General features: G+C 38.4%; 1 protein-coding gene across 1 annotated transcript in view; it reads right to left on the bottom strand.

The window, feature by feature from the left end:
- Positions 1-26,321, bottom strand: part of ryr3 (ryanodine receptor 3) — an 80,826-nt gene that overhangs the window by 14,573 nt on the left and 39,932 nt on the right. Inside the window, exons 28-74 of the mRNA XM_059512712.1 lie at positions 26,037-26,211; positions 25,624-25,832; positions 25,298-25,525; positions 25,025-25,185; positions 24,712-24,871; positions 23,633-23,719; positions 23,325-23,551; positions 22,336-23,155; positions 21,668-21,868; positions 20,866-20,968; positions 20,392-20,526; positions 19,297-19,570; positions 18,931-19,045; positions 17,956-18,088; positions 16,551-16,654; positions 16,069-16,204; positions 15,764-15,947; positions 15,507-15,615; positions 15,257-15,377; positions 14,891-15,060; positions 14,366-14,586; positions 14,126-14,216; positions 12,074-12,214; positions 11,238-11,401; positions 11,064-11,142; positions 10,878-10,967; positions 10,623-10,769; positions 10,466-10,525; positions 10,278-10,353; positions 10,066-10,189; positions 9,704-9,819; positions 9,551-9,618; positions 9,329-9,450; positions 8,992-9,041; positions 8,833-8,893; positions 8,500-8,738; positions 7,777-7,858; positions 7,554-7,684; positions 7,032-7,349; positions 6,697-6,937; positions 6,436-6,523; positions 6,253-6,345; positions 5,940-6,110; positions 5,797-5,856; positions 4,889-5,023; positions 3,822-3,934; positions 3,007-3,103 (exon numbers count right to left, since the gene is read on the bottom strand). Coding sequence (XP_059368695.1) covers positions 3,007-3,103; positions 3,822-3,934; positions 4,889-5,023; positions 5,797-5,856; positions 5,940-6,110; positions 6,253-6,345; positions 6,436-6,523; positions 6,697-6,937; positions 7,032-7,349; positions 7,554-7,684; positions 7,777-7,858; positions 8,500-8,738; positions 8,833-8,893; positions 8,992-9,041; positions 9,329-9,450; positions 9,551-9,618; positions 9,704-9,819; positions 10,066-10,189; positions 10,278-10,353; positions 10,466-10,525; positions 10,623-10,769; positions 10,878-10,967; positions 11,064-11,142; positions 11,238-11,401; positions 12,074-12,214; positions 14,126-14,216; positions 14,366-14,586; positions 14,891-15,060; positions 15,257-15,377; positions 15,507-15,615; positions 15,764-15,947; positions 16,069-16,204; positions 16,551-16,654; positions 17,956-18,088; positions 18,931-19,045; positions 19,297-19,570; positions 20,392-20,526; positions 20,866-20,968; positions 21,668-21,868; positions 22,336-23,155; positions 23,325-23,551; positions 23,633-23,719; positions 24,712-24,871; positions 25,025-25,185; positions 25,298-25,525; positions 25,624-25,832; positions 26,037-26,211 — 7,230 coding nt within the window. The remainder of the gene's footprint in view (positions 1-3,006; positions 3,104-3,821; positions 3,935-4,888; positions 5,024-5,796; positions 5,857-5,939; positions 6,111-6,252; positions 6,346-6,435; positions 6,524-6,696; positions 6,938-7,031; positions 7,350-7,553; positions 7,685-7,776; positions 7,859-8,499; positions 8,739-8,832; positions 8,894-8,991; positions 9,042-9,328; positions 9,451-9,550; positions 9,619-9,703; positions 9,820-10,065; positions 10,190-10,277; positions 10,354-10,465; positions 10,526-10,622; positions 10,770-10,877; positions 10,968-11,063; positions 11,143-11,237; positions 11,402-12,073; positions 12,215-14,125; positions 14,217-14,365; positions 14,587-14,890; positions 15,061-15,256; positions 15,378-15,506; positions 15,616-15,763; positions 15,948-16,068; positions 16,205-16,550; positions 16,655-17,955; positions 18,089-18,930; positions 19,046-19,296; positions 19,571-20,391; positions 20,527-20,865; positions 20,969-21,667; positions 21,869-22,335; positions 23,156-23,324; positions 23,552-23,632; positions 23,720-24,711; positions 24,872-25,024; positions 25,186-25,297; positions 25,526-25,623; positions 25,833-26,036; positions 26,212-26,321) is intronic.

Here is a 26,321-nt window from a genome sequence, read left to right as displayed (position 1 = left end):
GAATTGGCTCCATTTCATTTAAGTGTAAATTTGAATTCTGTTGGCCATGACCCATAGGATGATGAATTGGAACTACAAGTAAAGGAAACAACTGAATTGCAATACAAAGAAATTCAACAGTTGCCAACACTACAGCAAAATATTAATAGCAGATCAAATTATAGCAGTCTGGAAAATAAAGCATACCTCATATGTTGAATGTAATAATAACTTGTGTAATTCATACTGAAAACATGAAATGTATTCAAAACTACTAGGAATTTTTTTTGAACCCATTCAGTTTAATTCTACTTCAGTTCAAATGTAGGAGCTAAATTCTCAATTCTCAATGGTACACAGCCAAAAAGAAATAACTTCTTCAGTATTACAATTCAAGCTTTTACATCACATACACCAAAAAACCTTAATAAAACACTTAAAGCTATTTCTCCCTGATATGACAATAAACATTTGAAATAAACACATTTGTCACTTTATGCAATTTAGTTTCATTCCAGTCATTTTCAGCAGCATGACTCCAATAGTTTGCTTTCTGATCTTGCGGCAAGAGGCTCTGGATTTGAATTAGACATGCCGTTATTTTACACAAAGACACACTTAAATGTAATCAAGATCAGTGTCTCCTGTTCAGGCCCAGTGAAGCCACTTTAAATCTAATCTTTCATCTTGGATCAGATGTGCTTCACAACTGACCTATCGGTAAATCCCACCCCCCTTAGTTACTGTTGCACATTTTATTTATGTATTTTTGCCTTAACTACACTGTACATGATGTGACAACAGTGAGCTATTTAGGTGTGTACGTTAGTAACTTTAACATTAGTTTTAGCCAGAGATACCTTGCTGAAGCACAAGATGACATTAACGTTTTGCTTGAGCAGATTAAAAACGGTAATTTAATGAGAGTATGGCAACAAGAAAATTATGGTTTTCATTTTCATTGGGATTGGGATTGAATGCTTAGGGACATTTTTGCTCTGTTTTGTTTGGGTTTAGGAAATGTAATAAAATAAATGACATTGCCTCTCCTCTCAGGACACCTGGAATCAGTGTTTCAAGTAACCCAGGTACATCGGTTTTCCATTTTTGTAGCATAAACACCATCAAATCACATTGGAAGATCTTGGATGTCCACTGGGCCTCAGCTGAGAAACACTTGTTGGGATGAAAGTGGCCTGAGCATGGTCACTGGAGTCTGATCAGATACTCCAGAATTACACAGAGACCAATGACCAGCTCAGGATCAACATGCAAAATCACATGGAGACCAATGGAAAATGGCTTTGCAGTGTGTGTTAAGTGTTACATACTACTGAAAACAGTATTCATTTTGAGAGCAAATTTTGATTTAGTTTTAGTGATAGTCTTTTGACTAAAATGCCATTTAGTTTTAGTCGTATTTTAGTCACCTGAATTGTTTTTAGTTTTAGTCTAGTTTTAGTCAACTAAATATCATAAGTCATTTCAGTTGACTCAATCTACAGTAAATTTAGTCAGCTTAATCTAATGGGTTTAGTTGCAGTGTAATGCATTTATTAAGCATTTCTCATTATATAAATTTTGATATTAAGGTTTTATCATGATAGACACAGATTTAACTGTTGTGATAAACAACATGCCTTTATGTTAAAATTAAATAAATACACTTCTCATAAAGAACAAGAACATGGTCTTTGTTTTAATGAGATACCTAGGCTAATTATGCATTCTTTATAGCAACTTGTTTACCATATTTTCCATTCTTTCAAGCAGACATATTTATTTATATAAATAAATTTAGATTAATCGTTAGGGCTACTAAAGTTTTTTTATTTTACTAAATTAGGCTGCTGTCCCTTGCACGGATGCAATGCCCTGATACACTTTCTCCCTACTGTCTATGTTCACTTACACGAATAATCGTCAAAACGGACAATTCGATATAATTTTGTGTGTAATTCATGCAATGCGAAAGAGTACTCGTGTGCTTTGAAACGAACTTTCTGTTTTTGGATCAGTGTCTGCACTCAGAAAACTGGATCGAATTGAGTTCTCTCTTGCGTCGTCAGATTTATCTGTATATCTACTCTTCTCGTACTCCCACATATTGACATTTTGAACGTTTTATGAAACATGCAGCAAGTGTATTTTAGCTTATGTCCCGCCGGTTCATATGTACGCATCTAACCTCCTAACCACACAGCCGATTCATTCTGAAATCGTCCCTTCCTAACATTTTCATCTCACTTTTATTCATTGACGAAAATGTCAATTTATTTCCTTCATAGTTTTTGTCATTTAAAAAGAGTTTCAGTTCGTTGTCGTCTTGTCAGTGCATTTTTTTTTGGCGAACATTATGACGAAAATTATTCGTCAACGAAATAAACACTGATTGAAAACAGATTTTTTCATTATTAAACAAATATTAATAAATGGGTGTCCTCACAAGATGTGAATGAGTGCCAAATTATCAGTGTTTACCATTAATAACAATAACATTAAGAATTTATTCCAGTCAATTAAATATTTAATCAGGACTCAAAATAATTCCTGATCATTATTGAATATATTCTTAATTAGGACGTGCAAATCAAATGGGTCGATTTACACTGCAGACTGAACTTCAGCTGACACATGATCTCTACATGAGGTGAACATGCCACTGACTCGCACAACAAACGAGACTTACGAAAGAAAGACGACACCCAAAGAACAAAGCAGAGCGTCGCGGGAAACGTCTGCTCCTCTTACCACAGCTGCGCCGAAACGAACTGCTTTTCTAGTGAGATGGCGGGAACTGAGGCTCAGCCGAAAGTCATGCATGCCTTGGCTGCTGTGCCTCGGTCGGTAGTGTGTCACGTAACCAGCAGAGCTGAACACAGGCCAGGATGAGTACATGAGGCGGGCAGAGACGTGCTCCCGCACCTTAGCGGGCACGGTGCTGGCCACAGTGCATTCAGCCGCCGAGAAGGCACCAGCGGGCACACACAGCACACGGGGCAGCGCTGATGCCAGCCCGGTACTTACTGCCAGGTCCTGCACTAGCTTCTCCTCAAAGGAGTACTCCTCTGTCTCTATCCAAAGTCTCTGATACCCACTGAGGAAGAGGTTAATTGAGCGATGCCTGAAGAGTGGGGGGGAGAGGGAGGTTAAAAGGAAGATGAAGGAAGGAGGTGTGAGAGGAAGATGTACATTCCATGGCCTCATCTGACTGGTCACCTTAATGAGGAAGTCCATGAAAGCTACCATTTAAATGATCACTGCTGCACAAAGAACTCTTAAGGTCAAGAACATTCTACCCACCCTGAAACTTCCCGTCGCTACATAAAAGCAAAGAGACTCGGAAAAAAACGAAGGTGACCATTCAGAGTGGTGGCGCTAACTGTATGCTTGTGCTCAGCCCTTAGCTTGGAGAATGGAAGAGGATGAGGAGGACGAGGAGGTTGGGATCATGAGTTCTCTTAGTCTGACATTACCGTTAGCATGGAGAACAGACGATCAAAGCTGGAGGTATGGTACACCTTTTCCAGCCAAACGTACCGATAGCCATTCAGGAAGTAATTATTATTTTTGTATCTGAAGTGTGTTATGGAGACAACAGAAAGGCACAGGTTTTAGGAGGAGGAAGAAAGGAGCACGGAAAAGCACCAAGTAAAACACTTTGCAGCACATTTAAACAGGATAGAGGGAGTATAGAATGCATTCAGGTGCATTTGGAAGGAAGGAATAGCTATCAAGGAAACTTTCAGAAGTTCCTATTGAGTCAGTATATTTTAAAGCTGAATGCTGTGAATGAATATTGCAAAGCTGTAATTCTAATTTAAAGGTTTCCAAGGACATACCTTGGTAAGTTGTAGAGTGGTGCCATGCGGAAACAGGCCACCACGGCACGCTTTCTTTGCTTTGACAGCAATTTTTGAAACACCATCTTCTTGTTCCTCAGCGGCTGTTCAACCTGAGAGTTAAATATATGTAAAATTTTATACAAATAAATGTTTTATTTCCTAGTGTTATAAAGTAAAATGTATTCATCTACTCGCTGTTGAAGACAAAAATAGGCAGTACAAGACTGATCAAGATACTGTAACATCTTTGGGTAAATAAATCACAATTTGTTATTTTATCAGAAGTAGTGGTCAGGTATCATCAGGTATCATTGACTAACAATAAACATATATTAATCTAGGTGTTTATTAATTTAAAAAAAATTATTATGTGATTAATCTTGATAAATTAAGATTACATTAAGATTTGTAATTATAAATATATTTTCACATTGAATCTCCAAACTGATGTAGAAACAACATAAATTCAGTATTATAAATATTGGATATATTAAATATATTACAAATATAATAAATATATTTGTTTAATGGCATATTTTTACAAACTAGGCCTAACTATGAATTACAGGCACATTATATAGGTTTTATTTTTAATTTATTAACAATTACAGAACGTTAAAAATATTATAACTTTTAAAAGTCATAACATATTTTTTTATAAATGTTTATATATAAATATTTTTATAAATTAATTTTTAATTTAAGTGAACCTAAAACATGAACACAACACAGATAACGTGATCATATACTGTAATGCTAGCCAAAGGATGTGGAGAAAATAAAGAAAAAAAATCTTTAACATGTACAAATATTAATCACATAAATTAATGATTTTTCTTAGCCCTAAATAAAATGTTAAAAACATATGTGTAGAAATGAACATTAACCAAGATTAATACATATTTTAAAAGTGTTGCTCATTGTTAGTTCATGATACCAAAAGTTAACAAACTGAACTTTACTGTGAAGTGTTAACCAATTAATAAGTTTGCTGACACAGTGTGGGCAGATGAGGAAATGACATTACATATCATGAGTGGATTTCATTTTTATGCCTGCTGTACCTGATCAAGGTGGTAGACAGCAGCGGAGATGGCCTGAACTCTCTCCACATTATGTTCTGGGTCTGGGGGTCCCTCACTCTTCACCACAACATCTTTGTAGAGATTCACCTGCCACTGCACTGCTGGATCTGCTGACTACGATGGGACAAGAAACACCAATAAGCATACCTGGACGGCAAAATCCGTGAGTCCTCCAGTGGTGGTAGTTGGGCGGGGGGGGGGGATTTTTGGGTCTAATTGTACGTTTTTTTTTTTATCTGTTTTAACTGGATTGATTTGTTTATACAATATACTTTTTTATCACAGAATAAGGCAGATAATATATTGTTTAGTTTCTATACTGTAGGTTAATGTTATAAATGCTCTGCATCATTCAGATACTTTATTTATTACCTGGATTTACTTGAAAAACAGACATAAACCATATGTAAACCGATTATGAATGAAACATAAACAGCATGAGAGTGTTTAGCACTCCATTTCAGATACGAATAAAACACCAGGTCATGCATAGACTTTTTTTTTTTGAGACGGAGCACCACCCAAGTCTTCTCCTCCCATTGCACTTGATTCTCACATATGCTACCTGTGCAAACATCAACAGCGCAACTGGGTTTTAGGTTGCCAGGTTGAGGTCACAAATGGGTTGAAATTTGCATGATGTATCGATTGTGTGAGTACGATGTGTTTCATACAAGATCAGGCAACTAGACAACCTTGGGATAATATATTGATGCGATCCTTCATATAACGAGGTTTGGGCCACGCAAATTATGGGAGTTTCAAACAAAGCTGGAAGGGTGTGGGAGATGGAAAAACAGGAGACTGAAATACAGGAGACTCCCGGGAAAAACGGGTGTGTTGTCAGGTATGCTAATACTTCAGCATTGTGATTTGTTTCTCCAGACCTTCTCCTGAAGATGGAGGTTCTTCCTCAGGTAATCCTTAACCTCATCATCTGTGTCTTTCTGTTAAAGAGGGGAAATTGTTAAGAGGTTTGTTCTGTAGATCTCCAATAAAGCATATCTAAGGCAACAAGGATCACACTCACCAGACTGTAACGGATCTTGGCAAGGGAAATGAGCTCCTGGTCTCCAGGAGTGCACATGTTCAGACCAATGGGCAGCATCTTCTTGTGAGCTGCTATGATAAGGGAAGTCTGGATGGAGTACAACTCTCCTCTTCTCCTTTTTCCTCTTCTCTCTTGGTCCTGACCTCCAGACTGGTTTTTAAAAAGCAATATATCACACATAAAACACATGGCTGTAGCTATTCTAATGCCTTTTTGTTTTCATTAACACTGAAGATATTTCCTCTTTAGCTCCAATTACCTATAGCTAGCAATTACTAAATATCACACTTACCTTTGACATCTTCGTCTTGCTGTCTCCAGTGAGGAACGCCAGGTTGTTAATTTCATTTTGCACCACAAAATTTTGCTCTTCCCTTTTAAAGTTCTATGAACAAAGAGCAGAAATAAGCTCTGGATATCTTGAAATAATTGCAAATTCTTGAAAATATTGGATGGAGACATACGGAGAACTTACGTGAGATTTACACCAAAGGATGAAAATCTCTGACACCATTTTGAAAAGTTCAGTTGAATCCGAATCTGGCTCCTTCAACCATTTGGATCTAGTCAAAAGTCAAATTAACTTATGAACAAAAGTGCAATTAACTTATCTCTGTTGATTGTACCACTTTTTAGCAGCAATTAAACTTTAATAGTTTCATATGTACTGGGTTAAAGTATTTGCAGTTGCCATCAAAATTGTTTAGCAGTTTCCTTTCAGGTCGCGGTGTAATACCTGTTGTTGTCTACATAACGAATGAGCATTGGATAGAAGGCATACAGATCCCTGCAGAGAACAGCAAACTCATCCAGAATCTGCAGTTCAGCTTCCTGAGTGTCTGCCCTGCTTTCAGCCCTCAGCAGCTCCTCTTCAGCCACTACCTTCACTGTTTTCTTCTTCAGTTTCTCAAGTGTGGGCAGGAAATGCATTCTAAGAAGATCTGGGCTAGCCTTGCTAATGATAGGCTGGCTATATACTACATAGAAGAGAGTTTACAGATATTTGAGAAGGCATTGCAATCATCCTGTATCAAAGCATGCTAATCACTATCAGTTCAAGTTCTCCCTCACCTGCAAGTCTTTTCATCCAAGGGGCATTTTCAATTCCAAGGTTGTTATTGAGAATCTTAAGGATATTGCCCAGGATTAGGCTGAGATGCTCAGATGTGACAGTTGTGCAGCAATTGGTATCAACTGGGGAGTTTTCTGGGCCTTTTGCCCACCAATAAGACAGATAGTTACACAACATGGGCAGCATGACCTCAATGACCTGTGGCATCTCTGTGTAGCGTGCTCCGGATTCAGAAATGTCGCCAATGTCCTTCATCAGGCCGTCCAGATGAGGCATCTCAGGACACATCTCATCCACAGTGTCTGGCATGCTCAAAACTGTAAAATTATTCAGTATTAAGGCAGTGAATTTAATAAATTATGTTTTTCGTTTAAAAAAAAAGAAAAAAAGAATGCCACTGTCATCAAAAGATCAATCTGCTTATTATGATTGGCTGCAAATGAACCATATTTTCATTATATGGTTTCTCAACGAACACCCGAAGATTTCAAATAGTCTCCGATCCTGCCGAATATACTCACTAGCTCGTTCTCTTGGTGTCTTGGTGTTGAAGACAGATTGAGGGTTGTGCATATTTAGGTGGGGCTCCAGGAAGGCAACAGGCATGGCTCCAACCAGTGTGGATAAACATTCACCCAGAACTGGAAGCTGTCTGTAAAAACCCAACATAATCGTCTCAGTTTCATGAAGAAACAGACAGAGAACAAAACCAAAAGTTCCCTCAGAAAAGAAGTTTTTTTGTACTTTTCCACATAGAGGTTCTTGCCAGTGCCCAAAGAGTAGAGGCTGGTCAGGATGCGGTAGCAGGACAGCTGAATGTCATCCACTGAAACATACAAATACAATTCTTTTGAGAAATATATGGCATATTGAAGTAGGCATTGAGATCCATCTCCTAATGATTCTGGTTCTTTACATTAAATATTATTTTAGTACTTTTCACAAAAATATGAGATAATTTGGATACAAATACATTGAAAAAAGTAACTCTTGCAAAACGTGTGCTTACACAAACTTTTTAATTAATTCTCTTTGAGAATTCCTGTTTCCTTGTTGCCTGTTTATCCCATTTATGTAGCAGTTCAGTAATAAATATAAACTCTGGAAAAATATATAATTCTGGAAGTCAGCATAATGAAAAACTTCCTTATAATTATGGCTTAGCATCTCATTAAATTGAGATTGTTTTCTCACAATAATAACTAAGCATACAGGTATCTTCCCATAATTAATACTGAGGACAATTATGACTTAGTATCTCATATTAATGCAAGACTTTCTTTTAATAATAACTTAATTCCTCATTATTAAGAGATGATAAGTCATTATAAAAAAAACGTTTCATTTTAATGAAGATTCTCAATTTAATGATTCTTTTTTTTACATAAGTTTCTCATTATGAGATGTTTTAAGAATCGACTCATGAAAACAAACATCATACTGTAGGTCAAAAAACACCTGACTCACATAGCAGCTCTGCTCCGAACTGGTGTTGGGTGATATGCTGAAAGAGAACCGTCAGGATGGGCAGCAGGGCCGCTGAGGTGTAGCTGATGATCTGGGTAACACCCTTCATCTGGGTGCGTGACTGACCCAACTTCCCCAACTTCAAGTTCTCCAGTGTCTTCTCCAGGTCTTCTGCTGCATTCTCAAAGAACGTCCTGACACCAGCCTTCACCAGCTCTGAGCCGGACTTCATCACAGTCCTACGGGTCATAACAGAATCATTTTAAAACGACTGAAGCATTAACCATCGTTAGCTGGTCAATGATTCAGGCTGCACTGAGATTTTCTCACTACCTGAAGTCCAGTGAGCGTGACAGGATGTGCAAGCAGCTCACCATGGTGGTGGAGTCACTTCCTGAAAGAACAGAGAGTCTTAAAGTTGTGGAATGAGATTCGTCAGGCAAAATGAAGCTCAGTTATAAAAAGCATTTGAATACTCTTGAGAAGTCTTACCAAAGAGTGATATTCTATGTCTGACAAGGGCTGCCAGCTTACAGAATAGACTAAGGAAGAATGATTCAAGTTAGCATGAATGTACATAAAACAATCCTTGCATCCGAATATGCAAACAAATGTCAGAGAACTCCAAGCTTGAAGGCTTAAAATGTAGGTACCACCTCATGAAAAGTTGAAAAGTCTGCACTGAATTCTGTATATACACTGAAGGAATAGGGATTCTGACACATCCTGGATAAATATGTTTAGACTATTATATGTTGAAAGTTATCACATTAAGTATTATTACATTTTTTCAGTATGCATTTATATATTGTGGATAATTTGGCAGCACCTGGTGATCATCTCCTTCTCTTTGTTAGATGCATAGCCACTGCTGCTCAGGTTGATACTGGGAGATGACAGGAAGTACAAGCAGTGGTTCTTGAAGTACAGGTCTATGAGGGGAAGCAGCACCTGCATTGTAAGCAATCAAGAAAAAAAGAACTGGCCTTTAACTTCGGTGGAATATTAAACTTCTGCGTAAGAAAGTGTTTGCTTGAAAACTGAACACTGCCTTAGCAAAGAACTTGATCTCTTGATCATGAGGAGATTTTTCTGTCTTCCCACTGGTAGCCAAAGCCTCTGAAAAAGTTATGCAGAGAAAACAACTGTTCAGCTTGATATGTTATTAGTCCATCAATCTGTTATATTCATCAGTTTTTCTCACCAAGATGGGCGATAAACTCCTGTGCAGAATCTACATATTTCAAGAGCCTCTTGAGGAACTTATAGGCAATCCTCTTTTCCATAGAAGAGGAATCCTGCTCTATGTCCTTCAGACCCCTGCGTATGCACAGGAAAACGTTAATAAAGAGATCACATACTAATGCAAACATCCTGTGGTATAGTGGTTCTGGATTTGTTTTAAGACCCAGACTGGAAATTAACAAAGTACCATAATTGTTTGTAATACAAAAATAGCAATAATTTCCTGAAAGTCAAACATATTATATTACACAGGGTACAAACATTGAAGCACTATTATTATTATTATTACAATTTCTAATATATTTTTAAGAGAACACTGACCTGCTGATGGCATATCCATTGACCTGCAGGAATTTAAAGAGTTCTTGGGCCTTCTCTCGATCTCTGTACTTCTCTTTTGCTGTCAGTGTGTCGTACGGTACCAACAATGGATGACTTCCTCCTCCTTTTGTTGACAACACACAGTTAGTCAATGCATCTGGGACAGCTAAGACAGGATTGAGCCAAACTAAAAAAAAAAAAAAAAGCTTCACCTTTACTGTCAAGTTCCTTTTTCTTCTTCTTTGCCCAAATGTTGTGGTAATTTTCTGCAACTGTTTCAACCATTGCCTGTTGAAATGATTTCAATGAAAATACAGATTTAATACACAACATATGAAATATGGGTAACACTTTAATATCCGAAATAGGCAGTGTTTGTAACAATTCGATTCACACTTACCTGTAGTTCTCTTGATAGAATAACATTTTCCAAATCTTGTGGGGCTGGACTAAATTCACCCTGTAAAGTGGAGACGAGGCAACAAAATGTGCTAAATGCTTTGATTTGTTGACAGACACTACAAAGAATTAAGCACCTTCCTGCTGTCTAACATTACCTGAGAGGACTCTGATATCTTGCGCTGTTTTTCTGTTTCCCTTTGCTGGAACATGGCCTCTCCTTCTTTGGTCCTCTCAATGTTCCATCCCATTGCCAACATGCTCTTCAGAGTCTCTTTCACAGGATAGCGGTAAGTCTCCCTTTCCTGTGCAAAGCGACAAATTTAAAGAGATGAAAATTCATCCTTTGAAACTGGCATTTGTGTTAGAGACAAAAATCAATATGGAAGAATGTGATCCGGTTTTATGTGTACCTTTTCACTCAGTGCTTTGTACGCTTTCAGAAGTGGATGAGTTTTAGCTTTGTCGTCTACTTTATCTCCCGCACTCCAGCCAAGAGCGATCTATCACCATACAAGATAAAACAAGCAGTCATGCTTTGTCTAATTCAACAGAAGAATAGATCGAGATTAATTGGATGAGTTTTAACAATGTCTAACCTTCTCAGAAGACCATTTCTCATGGGAATGCTCAGCAAACTTGCTTGCTATGTAATCTAGCTTTTCAGGCAGCGAGATGCTAAAAGACAAAGATTATGTTGTGAAGTCCACTGAAAGGTCAAATGAAAGGATTTCTACATGTGGTTTCATGGCCAGCATTTCAGTGGTACTTACTTCGCAGTGTTAATAGGCTGGGGGTCGAAGTTGCCTTGTGCATCCATAGAGGCCTGCTTAACTAATGTGGAACCTGGGCTGGAGTCGACATAATCAGGTGGTATGGCACCAGCTATGGCACTCAGACATGGCATGGCCATTTTAAAAAGCTCTGCATCATATTTCTGTGAAACAGACAATGGAGTCAGGTTTGTACAGTTTATAGTGGTGCTTTCAGTTTGGTGTTTTAATCATTAAATTACGTTCTTAGTTAAATATGTTTTCATTTACATCAAAATAAAATAAATTGTATAAAAATAATCTGATTATTAATGAACAGAAATAATCATGCCCCTTTAATTATACATTATTTCTATAGTAAGAGATTTTACCAAAATGCAGACTTTTGCAGACTTCCAAGTCTATTCTATGAATGTTTGTGTCACAACAATATAATTTAATAATATAGTTTTCGAATGATCTTAATGTGGGGGCTTTTGCAGTAAATATAAACATTTTCTATTAACCCAAACATTTAAACTCTGTCGATCCTTTGTGTCTTTCTAAACCGGTGTGACTTTCTTTCTCCTGTGGAACACAAAAGATATTTTGGAAATTGTTGGTAACCAAACAACTTTGGTGACCACTGATGTGTGCACAAAAAAAAAAAAAAATAACAGAGCAATCTCTAAAAAGAAAGTCATACAGGTTTGAAATGGCATGAGGTTGAGTGAACAAAGACAAAACATTTTAGGTAATTTAACAGCTTTACTTATTCGCATAAAAAAACAACTGTTTATTTGAATACATTGTTTGCTTAACAGACAGCCCAGATTTATACTGAAGCATACTTGTACCTTTTGAGAAAGAGCATCAAAAAGTCCCCAGAAGAGTTTTTTGGTGAGGTGGAGTTCCTCCTCTGATGCCATCCCGTAGCTGCCCAGGCCTGTTGGCAGACAGTAGTACTTCCAGTTCTGCTCATAGTGATTGGTCAACAGCTGCAAGAGTAAACAGATCAGAATACTTTAAATTATACTCTTAAAACAGGTTGTGTTAAATATCCCTCATTATCTAGAGTAAGAATATTGAATTTATTTATTTATTTATTTATTTTTGTTGCTGCCATGATCAACAGCAAATGTAGATAAACATCTTTTTAATATCATTAAAAGACCACAATAATTGCATCATGAAAATAGTGCTTAGTTTGGTGAATAAGTTGGAATTTCCATAGTAATTTCCACAGAAATATGTTGTGTTGCATTCAAAAGAATGATAATGAATATGCACCATTTTACTGCCCAACTGTTTAGGGAATTTTTATCTGGAGGCCTTATTCAAATTAATAATGTAACCAAATAGTAAAAAGGATTAATTGTACACTTCCATTTGGGTTTAGTGTATTTTAGTTTTTTTGAAAGAAATTATTTCTTTTATTTAGTAAGGATGCATTCAAATGAGCAAAAGTGAATGTAAAAGTTTCAAAACATTTCTATTTTAACTGAACGCTGTTCTTTTCAACATTCTATTAATCAAAGAATCCTGAAATAATTTATCAGGATTTCCACAGAGATATTAAGAAGCACAACTGTTTTCACCGTTGATAAATAATATATTTATCAATTTATTCTCTAGCTGGATGAATGACCATCACCTTCAGCTTAACCTTACGAAGACAGAACTCCTGGTGATTCCAGCTAACCCATTGCTTCATCACAACTTCTCTATACAGCTGGGCTCATCAACCATTACTCCTTCGAGGACAGCTAGAAACCTAGGAGTTGTGATGGATCATCAGTTAAGCTTCACAGACCACATTGCTACAACGACCCGGTCCTGCAGGTTTGTCTTATACAACATTAGGAAGATTAGACCCTTCCTGTCAGAGCAAGCAACCCAACTTCTTGTCCAAGCTCTTGTTCTCTCCATACTGGACTATTGTAATGCTCTCCTGGCGGGCCTTCCTGCATGTACTGTCAAGCCTCTGCAATTGATCCAGAATGCAGCAGCAAGGGTTGTCTTCAATGAGCCAAAAAAAGCTCACGTTACTCCTCTCCTCATCAGGTTACACTGGCTACCAGTAGCCGCTCGCATCAAATTCAAGGTACTGATGCTAGCCTACAAGACGACCACTGGCATGGCACCAACATACCTAAACTCATTGGTTAAATCTTATGTGCCCTCCAGAAGTTTGCGCTCTGCAAGTGATCGACGCCTTGTGGGGCCATCCCAAAGAAGTTCAAAATCACTCTCACGGACCTTTTCCTGGACTGTGCCGAGCTGGTGGAATGACCTCCCAATCTCAATTCGTACAGCTGAGTCTTTACTCATTTTCAAGAAACAGCTAAAGACTCATCTTTTTTGCCTGCACTTAACCAACTAACACTAGCACTTTTCCTTTTCTTGTCTTTTAATTAAAAAAAAAAATATATATATATATATACCTACGCATTCTATACTAGACTAACTGAGACTTGTCATGGCACTTGTATACTGTTGTTGCTCTCTTGTTGACCTGACTGCTTCTATTGTTCTCATTTGTAAGTCGCTTTGGATAAAAGCGTCTGCTAAATGATTAAATGTAAATGTAAATGTAAATATATAAATAATAATAAAAAACGTTGCTTGAAGATATAATTAGTTGTCAGTGACACTGACAACTTTCAGTTTCAGACTTATTTGTGTTTCTAAAGGCTTTGCTATCACAGGAATAAATGATACTATAAATACATTAAAATAAAAAAAAGTTATTTCAGATTGTAATAATATTTCACAATATTACAGTTTTACAGTAGTTTTGATCAAATAAATGCAGCCTTGGTGAACAAAAAAAGTTTTCTTACAAAAACATTTTAAAAACTTTTGAATAGTAGTGTACTTATACAGTATTTACTGTTTACTAAACTCACCTGAATGGGCATCTTGCAGTACTCTGTAAGCTGTGGAACATCAAACACAAGACGACGTAAAAGTTGCTGTAGCATTGATGGCCTCAGATGCCTAAAGAAAGTATAAATAACATCAGATGATACCTAACCTACATTCCAGCAATTTCGTAAAAGGAAATAGTATGGTAATCTATAGTACGAAAATGCCATTTTAATTTCCTGAGCTGTAGAAACCAACCCAGCCATGTAAGAGGTTCTTACATGCAAATGGCCAGTAGACATTCATCAATAGCATCTCTCTGGGCCTTGGTGAGTGATCGGCCCTTTGAGAGGCGATAGATGGTGTGTAGCGTAGAGTCAACGAGCGTTGCATAGTGCTCAGTGTGAGCGAACAGATGAGCACAGCGGGTCAACAGAGGAAGCACTGCAGATCCAATGTAGCGGTTCATGGCCAGAGCTGTCTCTGTGGTCCTGAGCACCTCCTGATGGATGCACAAACAACAAGAAACACAAATCATTGTGTAAATGAGTTGAATGCTTACATTGATTAAATGTGAATAAATAAAAAAGAAAATTTTAATAATACAAAACCACAAAATAAACTCTTAATTTGTAGCTAAATTAAATGGGTTCTTTTCAATATTCATACACTATCCACTTTTTGCCTCTGCTGAATCACCATATTAAACGGTTGGCATCACATGAACCTTTTTGGCTTTTTCACACGAGGCATGATAAATTTATGTCTGTGACTTTTCTTTTTTTTGCCCTGCAAAGCACCCTTACCGAGTCCAAGGAGGCTGATGCTCGCAGGTCTGGCAGGAAGCCCACCTCCAGCAGGTGCATCAAGAAGCTCTGATCGTCAATACCATAGACACGGTCCAGGAAAAGCACCATAGGTGCCTTATGCTCCGGACAGAAGCTGGCATTCATATCTGGCTCTGTCACAGTGCCATCTAAGCAAACGAGAGAGTTAAAACAAAAAGACATTAGGGTTGTAATGACTCCGGAACAAGCAGCACAGATAATGAGACACAAAGGGATGAAGATGACGTCAAAAGAGTAATAGCATCAATCAATCTTAGGCACATACTGAGTTTCAGAGATTATGTCTTCAGACACTTTCAAAGGCATCTACTGACATGTACAAACCTTTATTGACGACCGGCATTTTGAGTGGAATACTGATAATTCCCACCAAATCTTTAGTGGGAACTAAGGAACGGAGGATGGCACGGATACGCAGTGCTTCGCCCTTGCCTTTGTTTATAAGCTGTAAAACAGCATCGGTATAATATTAAAGTGAAGCAATGTACAATGCAAGAGCACTATCGTGATGCAAACTGAAAGTTTTGCCCCTAGCTTGGTAAATCAATAAAATGTGGCAGAAATGAGCACTCACATGCATCTCAGGTGCACAGCGGCCCAGAAGATCAATAAGGGCTGAGTAGAAAGACATAATAGAGTTGCCCATGTGGGCGACCTCCTCCTCTTCTTCATCCTCTCCAATGCTGTCAAAACAAAGAGGGAACATGTTTATTTTAAGTCATGCATGCTCATTCCTGAGGTGGTAGGACAACTCAAACTACAGCTCAGGCTTTCAACTCAATTCACCCAACATAAAATGGCAAATAATGTAGATCTGATGGAAGAACTTACATGGGTGCAGCCCCCTCGGGTAATTTAGGCAGGTCTAAAGCAGGATCTTCTGAGATCTTGATGGCTTCCTTCATGGCCGCGAGTAAACCTTGCCCTCCTTCTCCTCTGAGAGCAGGTCCAAAGCACTCCGGACGCCTGATCAAAAGCTTCACCACTACATTAGCGTTCTCTTCAACACTCTCACCTGAGATGACCAGAACATACGCAGTGATACATAACATAATGTTTACATAATGATATAAGTCCTTTTCCATTAACCAAGACACAAGACATGAAAACTCATCTCTGTGGTCAAATAAACTAACCATTGACAAAGACAGCAAACCGTAGAAAGGATAAATAGCGTTCTCCTTCGATTGGGTTCCAGCCAATGTCTGGGTATCCCCTGGCAATGAGCATTGGGCAGTTCTGTAAGCCACAGCCTGCCAGATATGTCACCACCTGAAAACACACATGGACAGAATCCAAAAGGAAACTAATGGCACTAAAGATTGGATTAGCCAAATTTATCTGGCAACCATTCAGCCAGTAACATTATTTGGCAGTGCAACACAATACATCAATTACCATAGCTTGATCCATGCTGCTTTTTAATTCGATGAAGCTCTACTAAATATTCTTTCAACTTTTCTACCTAAATTTACCATCAAAAGTTTATTTAGTATGGCTAAACTGTTTTGTTTTTTTTTTTGTTTTTCTTCTATATAAATTCCATGTAATTTTATAGAATCTTACTAAGCGCTGTCCTATGAGAAGAGATGATGTTATACTGTTGTTAAACTGTTACCTTCTCAAGATCAGGTTCCTCGAGTGCCAGAGCTAAACTGTTGTTGTCCATCACAGAGGAGGCAGCCACATCTAAAGGTGTAGAGCCTCTCATCGCAGGGCAAGCTAGAGAAATAGGAAACAAAGTGGAACATATGGAACATATTTCCATTTGGCCAACAGGGATAGCAGATTTTTAATAAGGCAAAATCACCAACAGATGGCAGGCTTTCCTTTTTTCCGATTAGGTCTCTCATCCTCTTGTCCATGTTATCATATTATGCTAAGCAAATCGAAAAGTTTTCTGAAATATCTACAGTTTAGCAATTATAAAGTGTCATTTTTATTAATTATTGTTTACAACCATACATTTCAGCATATTTGGATGGATTTCTGATTACAACCTAATTCTGCTGCTTTTCACATACCAGTCGGTAAGCTTGTATTAACAAAAAACGTAATAACAAACACTTTAGCTGCATAATACTATATATGCAACATGAATAAATGTTAACATAAAATTGTACATCTGTAGATCTTCATCTGATCTGATCTGATCTGTCCTGTCATTGATCTGGGGGTGATAAGGCCTATAAAGGGGTAAGTGGGCTCTCAGCTGCTCATTAATGTGCTGTTATAGGAAACGACCCCTGCAGATTCAGGTGCTCTCAGCTGCACAAGCTATTATTCAACAACGTAAGTTTTGTTAGAAGGGAAGTGTTTATGGTTTAAGGATAAGGTTTGTTTTAAAGAAAAGATTTTAAAGGTTTTAAAGTGACAGTAAAATAAATAATAACGTTATAAAAGAGTTCCTTTTTTTAAAGGGAGCATGTGGCTGAAGTACCGGTAATGCTTTCTGAAAATTCAACTTTGCAGTCTCAGGAATAAATTACATTTTAAAATATATTAAAACAGAAAAAAAGCTATTTTCAATTGTAGCAATATTTTACAATATTACTGTTTTACTGTACATTCGTATCAAATAAATGTAGTGTCAGTGAGCATATAAGACTTATATGGAAAGAATAGGGAAATAATAAATAAAAACAGGAGCTAAGGACAAACAAACTACAGTGATTAATAATAATTAGCATTGTGTGGCTCAAACAGCAGGTGGGGATATTTCATAACTGCTATTAGAGACCTTTATTGTGCTCTGGAGACCAAACACAGAGTTGTAACTACCCAATTTTTATTGGGTATGTACAGTAACACAACATTTGCCACTCCCCTTTGAGTTGCTGTCATCAGCATTGTATATCTCATTTTTGTGCCAACAGCTAGCACTGCAAGCTGAAATACGTGATTGTGGTTGTAAAATGATACCTTAATACCCCTTTTTTCGCTTTAATAAGTGGACATGGCAACACATACACAGTGTGTGTGTGTGCGTGTGTGTGTGTGTGTGTGTGTGTGTGTATGATTACCCAGCCCCACGCTGCTGTTCTCCAGGAGGTAGCTCAGGTGGTCAAACATAGCCTTCTGGTTCTGACGACTGATGCGACAGAAGTAGCAGAGGAAGCGACAACAGCTGGCCACCATCTTGGGGAAGGCAATCTCCTGAGAGTTAAAAACAGCATTCATTTCACCTCTGCACAGACGGAGATCGTTTCCTTCACACTTCAAATTAATCGTTCAACTTTTTCGCATGCATGCCCTCACACGGCTACTAAATGTGTGTAATGTAACATACTCCAGATATCGAAAGAACCCCCCCCAGACAGCTAAACCAGACTGAAATATGAGACGCAAGGCAAATACAAGCAAATATGTTTTGTACTTCATCTGAGCAGGGAATATGGTCACCCTTAATGTCTGCAACCCACGTCACTTTGCGTGAGGGCTCTTTAATGAGGCTGCCAAGCAGAAATGAGAGACACTGTGGCAGTGTCATATCTGGCATAGTCAGTGGTATTAATTCACATCTCAGACTCTTGACAAACCCCAAAAAGGACTGGCATGAGAAGCGATCCATTCCTTCTGTTCTTGTCTTAGCGTTCGCCCTATTGCCACCCCAAATACATAAGAAGGTATTATGGTGTATATTCCTATGGACTACGTGTTATCCCTCTAGATATCGTGTTTAGTTTAAGAAGGTTTGGCTAAGGTTTGGCCTGGACGCACAAGTGTCTAACTGAATCATGGGGTCTTATTATAATCATAAACAATATTATCTGAAGTCTAAACATTTACATTTATGCATTCAGCAAATGATTATCCAAAGTGGTATACAAGAGGAACAACTATAAGTTGATAAAATGGACAGAAGAAACTTATTAAGCATGTGCATTACAACTGAAGTCACACGATCAGGATATAATAAATTACATAAACTGAACATAACCAGAGCATCCCACGCCAGAAAAGCACCTTTTGGGGCAGTATGGCTAAAAAAAAAGTACCTTATCCTTGCCTCCTCCCAGCACATTGACCATGACCTCCATTACTGTCTCATGCATGCCAAGAACACGCATCAGATTTGGATGCTGGTAAAACACTTTGTTGTTCATGATGTCCCTGAGTGCAAGAATAAGACAAACACTTTATAGGATGTAGCTGTACAGTGAAGGGATGCTTTGATATAAAAAATCTGGCTAATGTGATCTGGCAAAGATGATGGTTGATTTGCAAATTCTGTACTATTTTGTCCAAATAAATGTAAAACAAAACAGGAAGTGGGAGAGTAAGTGAGTGTTAGATGATGGCAAGGGCAATCTAAATGTATAGTAGGATGTAAACTTCTTAAAGAATGGAAGATGAAATTTTACCCCAGGCCATCGATCATAAGCTGGCCTTCCTCTTCCCCCATGCGGACGCTAAGTAGTGAACGGATCTGGCCCAGCGAGGCCAGCAGGTTTATCGCGTCCCCTACAGACTTGGCACTGACGGTGTAGCTCTTCCTCAAGGCCCTGAGCAGCTCACCGATGCCATCATACTGCCTTCTCAAAAGGCTGAACATGCTGCGGACCAGTGCCGGGTCTTGGATCTTGCACTCCTGAGCCCAAGTAACCATAGTCTGAGATATCAGCTCCTTCAGGTTCGCTGGAGAAGACAATAGCAGACAGACTTGGATAAAAATGTATTTGCATGGTTTGTTTTTTCATTTTTAATTAGATCTTTGCAATATAATGCTTACTTATGCTTTAACTGTTGAACTGGTGTATTGTATTATACTGCATAAAGTATACTAATATTAATAAATTAATTAGGGTGATATGGAACCGTGATTACTAATATTAAATTAAAAATGGCCCTCCATGTAGAAGAGATTTCAGACCCCGTGCTCTAGTCATGTGTTAGGACCATTAGTGTATGTCGTTACATCTATTAATATTTTCTTTTCACAAATTGCCCCTGTTTGCTGTTCTTAGAATAGCTGCTCTAATCACATACTTCTCTCATCAAGAGAGAGTGCAGGACTGGCGCTTTTATCCAACATCTGCAATTTACATCCATTTTAATACGTACTGTCTACACATGGCTGGTAACATGATTTAAGTCAATGCTAATATCCTTGCCACCTTAATACCCTTTTATGCTGATTTGGAGCACAGTACTGACTTGCTTTTTATTTCAGAGGGTTTATAAAACAAACACAGTACAAACAATGTTTCTGATCATAAGCCATTTATTATTTACTCTTTACTAAAATATACTAAATATACTAAAAATATACTTTAAAAAAACAATATCTGTAGTGCATGTAATGTTGCTAGAAATGTCGTTCTAAACCATAGCTTGGTTTAGAATGTTCTGGCCCTCAGGATATAGTCTTTTTTTGATCCAGGTACAGCGGAACAAAGGTATAATGAAACACTATGAAATATAAAACGTTTACAGAATCTATTTTTAACAAGCCTTACTAGGAGCAGCCTGTTCTTGCTCTGTTGGTTTTTCCTCAGTTTTTTGGGGACGACCTTTAATCTTGTATACCATGGACATTAGGCGGCCTTTAAGAGATGTGTCCTGTTCCTCCTCTTCCTCTTCCATAGGGATTCCTGTGTATATACACAAAAATGAAAACTGTATCTGCATCTTCTGATTATTTGTGCAGCAAATGACAATTCATGATATCAGGGTTGTGCACCATTCAGAACTGAATTAATTATGCCTTTAAAACCCTTGAATTTGAATTGTGGTAAAACAGGCTGTAGATTTGTAATTTAAACTTGCATTTAAGGAAGTATAATTACAACTAAATGAAACTGAAAGAACATCACAAGATTATATGATGTAGAATTTGAAAATGAGTTGACTTTTTAAACTGAGTACAGTTACATAGAGAGAAATAGGTTGAGAATGCAGGTAAACAATGGAAAGAATGGATAAATATATACCACAATGTAGTCGCAGGTCATCATGGAAGCTCTGAAGCTCCTCTTGCAGCTCCTCAGGGCAGGTGCAATCATCACCCGCACTGAAGTTCAACAACATGTTTATCTGCAATTAAAAATATATATGCTGCTTCAGGGGGGAGGGGAAACATCACTTCACCACAACCAAAACTTAGAAGTAATCTGAAATCTTTTTTTAAATATGATGGATTATGAAATACAGATTTCATAAGCCTAACCTTTGACAGAAGTAATGTAACATTCTCATGGAAATCAGCTGTATCTGTAAAATACCTTTCTGTTGCCCTGGTTACAGAGACAAACCAGTTTATTTCCGCATTCTTTTCAGTTACCAAAAAAGTCCACTCTGACTCTGAGGCCTGGAGCTGTGCTAAGCACAAATCAAAAGACAATCATTCAAGACCTTGGCATGGGTTTATCAGTAATACTGCTGTACACCTTGAGTTAAAAGCTGAAAATCTGTTGTGATGCCAAGGTGTTTATTTTCTCACTCCCATTCACGATGATGCAGTTTGCATTCAGAAATTAGCAGTTACATGGCGACAGCAGGAGGAGCAATCTTCTGTCAACAAAATGTGTTAATTTTGTATAATAAAACCAAATATAAAGTATTTGGAATTATACAACAGGAAAAGTGAACACATTATGAGCTACATTTGCTGAAGACAATGGGATGGTTTTGATGTCTTTCATTCAAGTGTTCAAGTGTCATTAAAGGACTTTTCTGGACATTCTGAGATCTATGAAGAATGAGGCTTTATATGAGTCTATGAAGATGGCTTACCTGCTCTTGAGGAGGTGAACGGAACTCTCTTGTCTTCTTGGCAGTTACAGCAGCTGACATGTTGAGGGCTAGCATCAACTCATTGTAACGGAACTTCTGATTGAATTGCAGCTTGGACACAAAATCATCTGAGAAGGCCACTATAGCCTCAATGCGCTGCTTCAGCTCACAGTCACAGAAATAGTGCAGCAGTTCACACATCTGCACAACCACACAAAATCTCACTTCATTTGAATGCATATACAGTATCTCAGTCAAATTATTTTAGAGGTACAGTTGAGGCCTAAAAAATGGAAATATACACCTCCACAGGAAGATTGTGTAATTCCTATACTCATTCATACTCACTCACCTTGGTTAAATGCACAAGAACCATGTAAATATCTCATGCAAATGCAACTGGCAACTGGCAACTGGCATATTATTTATTTCGTGTAATTTTGTAATTACAATTTGTTAACTCAGACTTGTACCACCTGACTGCTGTATCACACAATTACATAATAATTGAATAAAATAAATTACATTTCTGTCTCAAGTCAAGAGCAAGTATCCTTCAATCACTGAAGAGCTTGTAAACAACTTGTTAACCACAATGTGGACCTTAATTGTAAAGTAATATGAATGCGAACAACAGGCCATAATGAACAAGATAACAAGTAACTCACCTGCCGTTTGACTGACTCAGGCAAACTTTTCTCTAGAAGACCTTTGGGAGACAGCTTGGCCTCTTTACTCTCCTCCTCCCCTGCCTCCACAGCCTTCTCTTCATTACTGGCGGCCTCCTCTTTCTCCGCTCCCAATTCAGCCACTGCAGTTTGCTCCTCCTCCTCCTTCCCATCCCCAAACACAACAGGGTCAATGAGAAGCAGGATGGTCCTCACCTCATCGCTGGTCATCGCACCCATTATCAGCAGGGTGCCAATCAGCTTGAGAATGGGCACGAACTGATACTCAACGCTTCCGCCTACAGGATCTCGAATGTGGGCGCCTCCGCCCTGCACAGCTTCCGTAAGCATACTGATGGCTTTCTCCTTCAGGATACCCAGAGGGATCTGAGGGCTGAAGAGAAGCTGATCGCGCTTGGGGGTAATGAAATACGGAGGGGAGAAGTTGAGGCGAGTGGTCAGTGAAGTGCTCAAGCCTACACCAGGAAGAGAGTGACGCTTAGAGTCGTCAGGGAAGAGGCGGATGCTCCTCGTCTCATCTGTTACTGGTATTATAAACTCATTGTTCATCATGAGATGGGCCTCTTTGCTCGTCTCCAGGTGAATGCTGATGAGGACATCGTAAAAGCCTTCACGCAGTTGACCGGACAGGTACTGGTTATCAATGGTATACAGGAGCTGTGATTGGTCAAGATGGCTACAGAGGGCGTGAGCAACGCGAGTATTGCCCAATGCACAAAGGGCGCAGAAGAGCTTTAAAGTGTGATAGTGGAATTGGCGTAGATCTTCGTTTTCTGATAGTTCCATGATATCGATACACCTAAGGCAGTGGCAAACAGGAAAAAGGTTAAGATCTTCATTCAAGCCAGCTGACATTAAAGCCAAAAGAGCACTTAAGGGGTTTTATTTCAATGAAAGGTCACATTCCCAGGAATACAAAGTTGACAGGCATTGCATTTGGAAAACAGTGTGTATGAGTAATGCATCACCTGTTCTCCTCTGGGATATGAACAGCCATCATCTGCAGGGGCTCCAGACACTGCACCACCCAGCCATGCCTCTCACTGACACGGGCCGTCTCCACCGACAGGAAGGTGTTGGGCATTCTGCTCCACAACACGGACACTATTGTCTGCACATCCAGCCGAGGAGGACACTGGGGCTCTGGGTTTCTTTGTAAACTCTTAAAGATGGCTGAAGACAGGGGCATTGCATCCTGTGTGAGGATTGATGCAGATCATGTCAGTGAATTATAATGTGTGAAATGGAGGAACTTGAAAACATTAATAATACTTACTGGGATTTTAGGAAACTCAAACTGGAAGAGGTTTGGACTTGTGGGTTGAACAAACACAGCAGGGAAGAGCTTAGTGTTAGGCTCAACCTAAAAGAAGGCAGTAGAAAGCACATGAAGTCTATTCTGACAAGTTTACTTGCTTTACTTGGACAACCTAGTGTTGCACACTACTTAGGATTAATGTAAATCCAGACTGCTCAGGCATGATACAGCTTTTTAAATATTTGCTGTTGTAAGTCTCCTTCGAAAATCAGAGCCTGAGGCAAACTAAGACTAGAAAAGCACAGAGATTCATTAAAAAAACACTTCCCCAAAGTTTGGAATTACATTCCAAATATTTTTCATTTAAATAAATCCCTTTACATTGAGCCAACTTTTAAAAAGAAAATCAAACTGGAATGTACTAAAAATGCATTAAGTGATGGCATATTGGCTGCATCCAAAAAAAAACATATGAGTCCCTACTATACTACTACACTATATTATGTGAAAAGAGTAGTACATATGTCTGATACATCCAGAATGCATTCATATTAAACACATTAACAATATAGAGAACATACTTTTTGTAAGTACTTAACCTAATCAAAAAAAAAAAAAAAATTTGGGACACATCTATTTTGTCACCTCTTGGTTTTTTGCATTTATTCCATTGTTCCATTATTTTACTGGGTAACGCTACACATTGTGATACATTAGTACAAAACAACTGCACATTAAACAACAAACTGGCTGCAATTGTGCCACTGAAATCCTCATTTGCAATTATAATAGATCTACTTAAACTTAATTTTAATAAGAAAAAGTTGAAGTTTCTCTAGGATTTAAACTTCAGACTTTTGTCACCACTATAATAAGAAGCATAACGGCATTGTCACTTATTTTATTATCTCCTCTAGGAAGCCTTAGAAGCATTAATCGTCAACTTAAAAACCCTGAAATTGTAAAGTGAATTGAAGTATGTAAGCTTTGCATTATGATTCGATACTAACGGGCTAATATTTAGTCTACTGAGTATGATTTATTTACTAGCAATGGTATTGTATCTTATTTTGTTAAACGTTAGGAGCTGAGATTACCTGGTATGCAGTAGGCAGATCTCTGCCATTTGCAGTGAATGAGACCAGGCCTGAGGCCAGATCAATGGAGCAGCCTATCTCCAGATCAGTGTTACTACGGCCTGGGGAGCCGCTGACAACATCCCCAGCGCAGACCATGTAACAATTACTCCTCCTCACACTGAGTTAAAAGAGATGACAAAAAGACAACACACAATTCAATCAGGGGAAATTTCCAATACGTCTGGGATATACGAAAAAGGCTGTGTGAAAACAACAGTGGTCTGAAATAATGGGTTTCTTTTGGAAGTGTGAACCAGTCTTTTGAACCGACCTCTCGTGAACACGTCCCCGCTCGTCTCCCAGCGTTACAGTGACAGTGCGAACTGTGCTGAGGCTGAAGTGCTTGCTATAGTAGTGATAGTCTGGTGTCACCCAGCCCACCCAAACAGATGATGGATCTTGTCCAGCAAACACTCTCACAGAGTAGAAGTACTTAAGCACAAGTACATCAAAAGTCAAATGAGTACAATAATAAGGTTCTTTCATTATTCTCAATGTATAAGTCAACATTGATTAGCATTAACAAGATGTCAAATATTTTTACCTTTGTAATGCTGCAATAATCAGTCTTGCCTCCATCATCCTTCTTGGCTCTTTGGTCCTCAGCAATCACCTCATTGATATCAGTGATCTTACGAGGGCCAGAGTGGAATTCAACAGGCATGCTTAGACGACAGCAGACCATGTCGTCATTGCTGGTCTGGGTCCCATATGTCTTGTGTGTCACCTTTAGACAAGGAGGTGTGTCCACAGTCCCATCTATTCTAGTAACCTAAATGCAAAACGGATGCAGTTTAAAGAATCCACCAGTATTTTCTCCAGCATTTTCCAAGAGAGTGAAAAGGTATAATTCAGCACATCTGTTTGTACCTCAATATGGGGGTGGTCCTCCGGTACATTAACAAATGTAGGTAGGCGTTTGCTGAACCACATGGTGACTTCTCGATTCATGTTAACAGCAAAGGGTTCAAAGCCCTCTTGAAGGCCAAACATAGTGTAGTACTTAAAAGTACTAGCGTCTTTTCCTAAATTCATGCGGCCAATTTGGGAAAGACCCAGGCTGCACACTGGGATGAATCCTATGGTGACAAAGGTCAGTGTGTATCAGTTCAAAGCATGTCTTAAAAAAATCGAGCTGAAATTTTGATGACCAATTACTTCAACAACAAAAAACCATCTATGCCTCCTTCTTTTACTTTTCATTCTTATAATAAGTGATGTGCATATATATACAGTAATACATTACAGATCCTTTGTGCTTATGATGATTATTGTCTGTTTACCATCTTCAGTTTCAAAGTCAGCAAAGCAGAGCTCAGAGCCCTTGTTGGTGATTATGATCTCTCCATTCAGGGTGAATATCATGGATTTGTCCTCCATGTTGATCATGCAGCCCACCACATCTCCTTTAGTCCACGTCCTCCCAAAGAAATGACTGCCCATATGAACTCGGCGGCCCTGGGAGTGATTTTTAGAAGCCTTTCAAATCATTACTCCTCGACTAAAACAATATTAGCAAGGTAGTCTTGTGACAGAATATAAGATTTCAAACTAGTTAGATTCATCAG

This window comes from Carassius carassius, chromosome 27 (assembly GCF_963082965.1).
Source record: "Carassius carassius chromosome 27, fCarCar2.1, whole genome shotgun sequence".
NCBI lineage: Eukaryota > Metazoa > Chordata > Actinopteri > Cypriniformes > Cyprinidae > Carassius > Carassius carassius.
This window is presented reverse-complemented; position numbering and strand designations above follow the sequence as displayed.